General features: G+C 40.7%; 1 protein-coding gene across 2 annotated transcripts; it reads right to left on the bottom strand.

Moving 5' to 3' along the window:
- Nucleotides 1-474: 474 nt before the first annotated feature.
- Nucleotides 475-5402, bottom strand: LOC122641044. 2 transcript variants are annotated; one of them, XM_043834360.1, is made up of 6 exons: nucleotides 5191-5402; nucleotides 3778-4211; nucleotides 3644-3696; nucleotides 2788-2825; nucleotides 1388-1817; nucleotides 475-891 (listed from the first exon to the last, which is right to left on the bottom strand). In XM_043834360.1, the coding sequence occupies exons 1-6, from the start codon at nucleotides 5202-5204 to the stop codon at nucleotides 643-645; spliced, it is 1218 nt and encodes a 405-aa protein (XP_043690295.1). In that variant the 5' UTR covers nucleotides 5205-5402; the 3' UTR covers nucleotides 475-642. The 2 variants fall into 2 exon arrangements, with proteins under 2 accessions (XP_043690295.1, XP_043690294.1); XM_043834359.1 differs by lacking the exon at nucleotides 5191-5402 and adding an exon at nucleotides 5057-5100.
- Between the last annotated feature and the right edge of the window lie 1737 nt (nucleotides 5403-7139).

The following is a 7139-nucleotide window of genomic DNA, read 5'->3' as shown; positions in this document are numbered from 1 at the left end:
TGCTGATATTCGAGCAACACCAGTAAAAATAAAGTTAGCATGAAGACACATTATTCTCAGCCAAGCTGACCTAAAACCCAGCAAGTAAATGTAAACCAAAAAAATTCATGCAAAACCATAGTCTCTCATGCATCTTTGTTCTGAAGAGTCAGCATACCCAAAAATCCCTGAAAAAAAAGGAGAGGGAAAGAAATCACAGTTACAATGACAAGCATCCATTCCAGGATATGGAACCCTTGTTCATATTTGTAGGTTGAAATACCTCTTTTCACACATTCTGTCGGCCACATATCTTAGAAAGTTACAAATTATGTCATGAACAAGCTTTAATTCTTTAACTCCAAAAACCAATTCGGTTCATCTAAATGATGATGGACCTTATTGGGTTCTTAAATAGCTAATTTGAAGTTCAATCACAAATTTTCAAGTGTACACAAGAATTACAGTCACACCTGGAATGCCAATGGAAGATGAGTGTGCTGCCACCCTTGTACTGCTTAAACCCAGCCGAGAAGTGAGGGAATGTCCATGAACCATTGCTCAATTAGTTCATGCCTTGTCACCAAATCTAACCCCATGACATCAAGTAAAACATCACAGTTTCCTACAATTATCTTCCTCAACATCACAGCGAGCCTTAAGCTAACTCTTCTCTTCTCCCATTGACCATGTAATGGAAGGATGACCCCAAGACTCTGCCAGAGATTCCTGTGCTGCATATTCTGCTCTTCTGCTCCTTGCAGCTTGGATCTGATCTGCAAGTGAAATTTCACTTCGCAGTTTTTCCCTCTGAATAAACTCTAGATCCCATTTTTTAATAGCCGGCTGATGTGCAGTTGCTGAGTCCTCTTGACTACCGACTTGACCGTTTGTTGACTTCCTTCTGTGAATCTAAGGTCCAACATGTACTAGCATTAGTAAAATCAAAAGAGAACCAGATACACAGAATCAGAGTCCCTCCCACAAGAAAACATCCTAGGCCAGAAAATACCATATCAGAATCTCCAGAGAGAACAAGATAAACAGAAAATCAGAGGTCCCTCCCACAAGGAAACATCCTAGGCCAGAAAATTCCATATCAGAATCTCATAACCCCACTATCATGCATGTTCTACTGGGCAGGAGACTGAATTAGTACAAGTACAGAACTTTATTAACTAAAATTACTTTTCCTGAACGAGACTGAAATGTAGTTCATAATGCCCCTCGACAGATAGGGTATATTTCTTGCCTAGGATCTGTCCCTCGGATGGGACAATGGAAAAAGAGTCAAACCAAACACCAACCCCCCCCCCCCCCTCTCCTAGGGGATAAAGGAGGAGGAATTTTACAAAATTCCAAGGAAGTAGGGCTGTGTTCATATGGGAGGACTTCCATGGTAGTTTACCTTTGCTAATATTGCCTTGAGTTTGAACTCCTTTGAAGCAGCCAAGTCTTCTTTATCTCCCATTGATCTATCAATCTTTTTCTTCCTTACTCCTCTAGCTTTTGCTTTCTGTCCCTTATCTTTTCTCTTCAGGGCAATCTTCACCGTCTTCTTAGCATTTGCCTTAGCTGCATTTTCTTTTCTTAATTTTGCAAGCTCCTTTTCCTTTGCCTTGTCTGCAGCCCACTGAAGCTGTTGGACAGCAATTTCAGCTTTGATCTTGTCATAGCTATCCCAGTCTAGTTCTTGTTGGTCGTTCCCGCCTCTCCTAGCTGCTTCTGCTATGCTTTCTGTCCATTTCAGAAATAATTTCTCCCCCCGTCTTTTCCATTTCAAGCGCTTTGCCCAAACCCGTTTCTGTGCAAAGCCTATTCTTGCCTTGCTTTGCTCACTAAAAGAGAGAACATGGTTTGAGTTAGTATGGTTCAAAAACTCATTTCAACCCCCACATGCGCCCCCCCCCCCCCTCCCAACCCCCCCAATTAAAAGTTAAAGGTTCAAAGTCACGATCTAGAATCAAGTCTCCTGATCACAAGAATGTGACAGGCAGTGAAGCAGGTGAGTGTGAGGAGTTATAATATTGTGACTGCATGTCTGCATGAAGGAGAAGTGGGGCTGCAAAGAAATGTAGGCAGTTGCAGAATATATCTATAAAAGTGCTCCAGATGCTGGCAATGTCACTCTACTCATGTTCTGGTCAAAAGCACTATGCCAAATAGCAAATTATATACCTATTATTGGGTCTTTGTTTAATCAAATTTTTTTATTTTTTTAAAGCATAAATGACAAGGGAGAACTGAGAGGTCCAATGACAGTATGTACAGGCCACGCAATCCTTCAAAGTTTCCCAACTGAAGAAACCTCGATAAACTGCCTAGACAACCTTTTTCTGTACATGCCAATCCTGCTAACCTCGGTGGAACAGCTGCCATTTGCCACATGGCAGCCTATGTCGTACCCAAAACACTGGCATATGGGCCCCATCCTCACCCACTCATGTGTAATATATCACCAAGTCAACAGCAACATAGATCAAGTCACACATAAATGCCGAAACACAAGAAATTCAGCAAGTAAGGACATTTGTATGTCTGGCCAAGTCAGCTGGCCATTTGGCAGAGTTGCCCAAAAAGTGGCTAGACTCAGTTATGATTCTACTCATGAAGTATCAAGCAATTTTTTCCTTCAGGCAAACTAGCCTTTAAGACTGTTCTCACCATATACAGAAGTCAACCCCCCCCCCCCCCCCCAAAAAAATAAATAAAAATAAATAAATAAAAGGCCCGGCTGGTAAGAGACATAAAGAGTCTACTAGTATCGTAGACACATTTGTCCCCTGGGCTTGAAGAATAGAAGCATACGTATGAGCATGAGGGTATTCGGACATCTTCCTTCGGACCTGAAAATTACATAAGAAAAGATATAAGAAAATTTAAAGGGGAAACAGACCAAAAAGGGGGCAGAGAAAGAAAAGAAAAGATAATATATTTCATGAGAAGGAAGAGACACTACTTACAGATGGATAATAACCATAAACAAAATGAAAGGAGGAAAGCGAAATGAAACTTAAGAAAAGGTCTTTCTTAATAATAATAGAAGTAGCTGCTATAGTACTAGTGACACTAGCGGCAGCGGCAGTAGTAGTAGTGAAATTACTATGGGTCCTTCACTCCTTCTAACATTCACTACGCCTAGTGAACCTTACTGATTCATAACCTGTCATGGTACAGTACATGTTGGGTCCATATTACAGGAGGGCCCACATCCATCTCACGTGTAACATTTCAGCCTAAACACATAAGTGGCTCAAAGTTTAGTTGATAGTTCCAAAAAGAATTACAAAAATGCCAAAAGAGGTGAAATTATAGATTTCACAATTTCTTAACTTTTTGAAATTTTTGAAACTTTGGGCTCAACTGTAGCCACTTCCCTCCTCACCTAGGGTTGAAATTTTACCAACAAGATGGGTGCAGGGTCCTCTATCACATGGACCACTCCAACACCACCACATGACAGGTTGTCAACCATTATTGTTCCCTCTGCTACGGTGAACGAAAGATTTTTCCTTTTATTACTAAAACAACCATAACCAAAACAGTCACCTTTACATAACATACATGTCATATAAAATAGGACTCTATTTCAAATAGTTTCAATTATACCTAAAACAATGTCTGACAAACACCATAAAACTGACTGATTCTTACATGACTTCACCTTGGGGTCACTCAAAGCTTCTATAGTTTTCTGCTTGATCAGAGTGCGGGTTTCTGCAGGTAAAAGACGGTAATTTAAGAATTAACTAAATAAACTGGTTTAAACTAATAAGGAAGCAAAACTAAAGCCTTTACCTGCACTATGCTTCCTGCCTTTGTTCCAAGGAATTTTCCCTTTGTTTGCTAACCCTATCTTTCTTCTTCTCCGTAACTCCTTATGGTCCACATCTCCAACCCCTTCAACAGAATCAGAATCACTATCACCTTGAACTTCTTCAGAGATGGTCTGTTTCAGCAATAATCCCGTATCAGCTTGTGGCAGAAGGTTATGCCCAACACCAGATCTCTCTACAGCGTTTATGTTGAGTTGCAATGTTCCAGCACAGTGCACACTTGGGAAGGAATTAGTGAAGGTAACTGTGCGAGATGTGTTCTTCGAAAAAGCTATTTGGATATTTGATTGTATCATGGCTGGTTGCAAATGTGCACCATCCACCACATAAGTGTATAGTGGCCCCAACTGGCTGTTGGCAGCACAACTGGGAGGTGAACTTGGAACCAGAAATCGCCTGATAGAAAATTGCAGAAGTGTGATTTGGAGGAAATGACATTTCAGAATCAAATATTGTTCCAATAAACAATAGTATGTTTCCATTATTCCACCACCTAGATTATCCAACTCTAAAACATCAACTAAAAAAAGTAGTTTTCTCTCTCTTGGTAGAATATTCAAGAAAATAACAATATTTTTCCCGGACTCATTATCTAGAAAATCTAATGTATAGATCTTGATAATTATATTGTCCTAAGGTTGCACAAACTGATTGAGGAAACAAAGATACGGATGTGCATACTAAGCATGCAATAAGATAAATTCCAACTTCTGTTTAGTATACCTATGGAGGAAAAGGTACAAAGCATATTATTCGAAAGTTTGTTGGATGTTATGCCAAGAATTGTGAATAAAAATTTATATTGTCAAACAGTGAATCAAACTTTTTGTAACGGCCAAACTTTTTAATTATCTCAATTTAGTCTAACTCCATTCTCAAACATATATCGTCAAAAATATCTAAGGACATGGATAATTCTTGACAGCTTTGCCTACTTCTTTTGTGATTTCAGAAATAAATAATATGGCCTTCTTCTTTTTGTCAGGGCTTGAAGAAATTCCCCATCGGTTCTAAACAATTTCAGTAAAAAAATATGTATAATTTTAAACACAAGAAACCAACTTGAGGAAGGGGAAGAACGTAAATAAAAGGAGGAGCAAAGAAAAACACACCATTCAACTACCATAAATTCCAGAAACCAAAATGTTAGCAGAATAAGCACATTCTAATATCTTCATCATACGCATATACCATCTTGCAAAAGGATATGAAAAAAAGAAATTAAGGGTTACTTCACAAACCTGAAATTCTTAAATAGCTCTTGAAGCATTGAAGAAATATTTAAGTACGCAACAAAGTTAAGAGTTTGAAGCACAAAACCAGGGTTAAAAGATGAAAGGAGAGAAAGGGTGTAGATGAAATAGTCAAGACTTACAGGTAAGATGGCATTTCAGAGTCAGAGATGGGTTAGTTCACAAAATGATGATGAGCTGCTACCTTCCAATTAGACATTGAAGTGTGGTTCCAAGAAGGTTCAAGCTCCCACAAGCAGGGGGTAAGGAACGTTTTAAACTTTTTAGGTTTGGGAATTGGGAAATAAATTAGGTCCCTTGCAATTGCAGCGACAAACGAGCACGGGAGGTGGGTTGGGAACTTTGATTTTATTTATCCGCGCGCCCCTTTTGATAGACTTAGAGGTGCTGAGGTGGCATTACGCCGGTTGTCTGCTTCTTTAGCAGTGACTGTCCTCACAGTAGGGGTGCAAACGGATTTTCATCTCCTCGAGTTCGCATCCCCAATCGAACGGTCGATTTTGAGTTTTGATAGTTAACCTTGGTTAACCCTAACCAAGCCCAAACCGTGTATCTGTTTACTCTTTCCCGCCCCGTCTCTTCATTACTCATCCTCTCTCTCTCTCCTAATCCAAAAAAAAAAAAAAAATCCTCTCACTCATCCCCTCTCATGAATCCTCAAAATCGACCGGTGTCGGAGACAAAGGAAACACCTACAGTTCACAGCGACGGCAACAGCGACTAAGGAATTTATTATCTTCTTCGTCCTGCTCTGTGAGACCCTACGATGGCGAAATCGGAGACACCCTCATTTCACGGCGACGACAACTAAGAAAGTTATTATCTTCTCCGTCCTGCTCTGTGAGACCCTGCAACGACGAAATCGGAGACACCTTGATACGATTAAGTATCGGACTGCTATGGAAATTGATGTAATGGAAAGGATAAATGCCTCTTCGAGGGGGCGGCCTCCTAGAATGGGGGATTGAAGAAGGAGAAGAACAGAGGAAGGATTTGATATATTTCTTAATGCTCGTTATAATGATCCCTTACTATATAAAACCCTATCTAATGAATTACCCATCTACCCTTATTTCTTAATTATCCATCTAGCCTTAACAACTAATAGAATACCCTAAAGCCTATGATCGTATCATTGCCAACCCCTTCAGAGAACCTTGTCCTCAAGGTTCAGCTGCATACAACGCCGCAAGTATAGTTTCCCACGATCAAACACTAAACGTACTCTAACCAGCGGCTGAGTGATAGCACCCGCACAGAAGAGGTGATTGCCCATGAATTTGAGAACATGGTGTTTCCCAAGGGTAGAACCATGACTCCTATACTTGACATGAATTTGGACTTCAATCTTCTCAAGGAAATACACACCAGGTCCTTTTTTTTTTTCCATCTCAAGAGAATTAAGATAAAGATTCATCTCTTCCATTCCCTCCAATACCTTCACTACTTGTCTCATAGTGGGCCGGGCTTGTGAATCAAGGTAAGCACAAAGCAAGCCCAAATGAAGCACTTGCTCTACCCAATCAGCATCAAGTCCACCCTTAGCCTTTAACTGCTCATCCATTGCACTCAAAAGCTCTCCACGCTCGAGCAACTCCCACAACCAATCGACCAAAACTGGCTTACATGTCCAATAACGGACACATGGCAAGACAAACCCACATGACCAGCCACCTTCTTCTGGGCCTAGATCAAACAGTCTTTCTGCCGCCTTCTCTCCCAACTCAACATTTTTGTGAATCCTGCAAGCACCCAACATGGCCCCTAACAAGCTAATTCCTGGTTCAATAGGCATCTTTTGGATGAAGTCCCAAACTTCATCAAGGTTGCCAGCACGTCCAAGAAAGTCCACCCAGGCTCCGTAGTGATCCATCACAGGCTCTATGCAATAATCACTCTTCATAATGGTGAAGTATCGGCACCCATCTTCCACCAAGCCAGCATGGCTGCAAGCTGAATGCACACATAGAAAGTTTACATCATTAGGCTTGTTAACCCCCCTAAACATCAGCTGGAACAGCTCAACGACAGCTTTCCCAAGTCCATGTGTTCCATATCCGTTCATCATGGC

This window comes from Telopea speciosissima, chromosome 9 (assembly GCF_018873765.1).
Source record: "Telopea speciosissima isolate NSW1024214 ecotype Mountain lineage chromosome 9, Tspe_v1, whole genome shotgun sequence".
In the NCBI taxonomy this organism is placed as follows: Eukaryota; Viridiplantae; Streptophyta; class Magnoliopsida; order Proteales; family Proteaceae; genus Telopea; species Telopea speciosissima.
The sequence above is the reverse complement of the archived record's forward strand: the minus strand, read 5'-3'. Positions and strand labels throughout refer to the sequence as shown.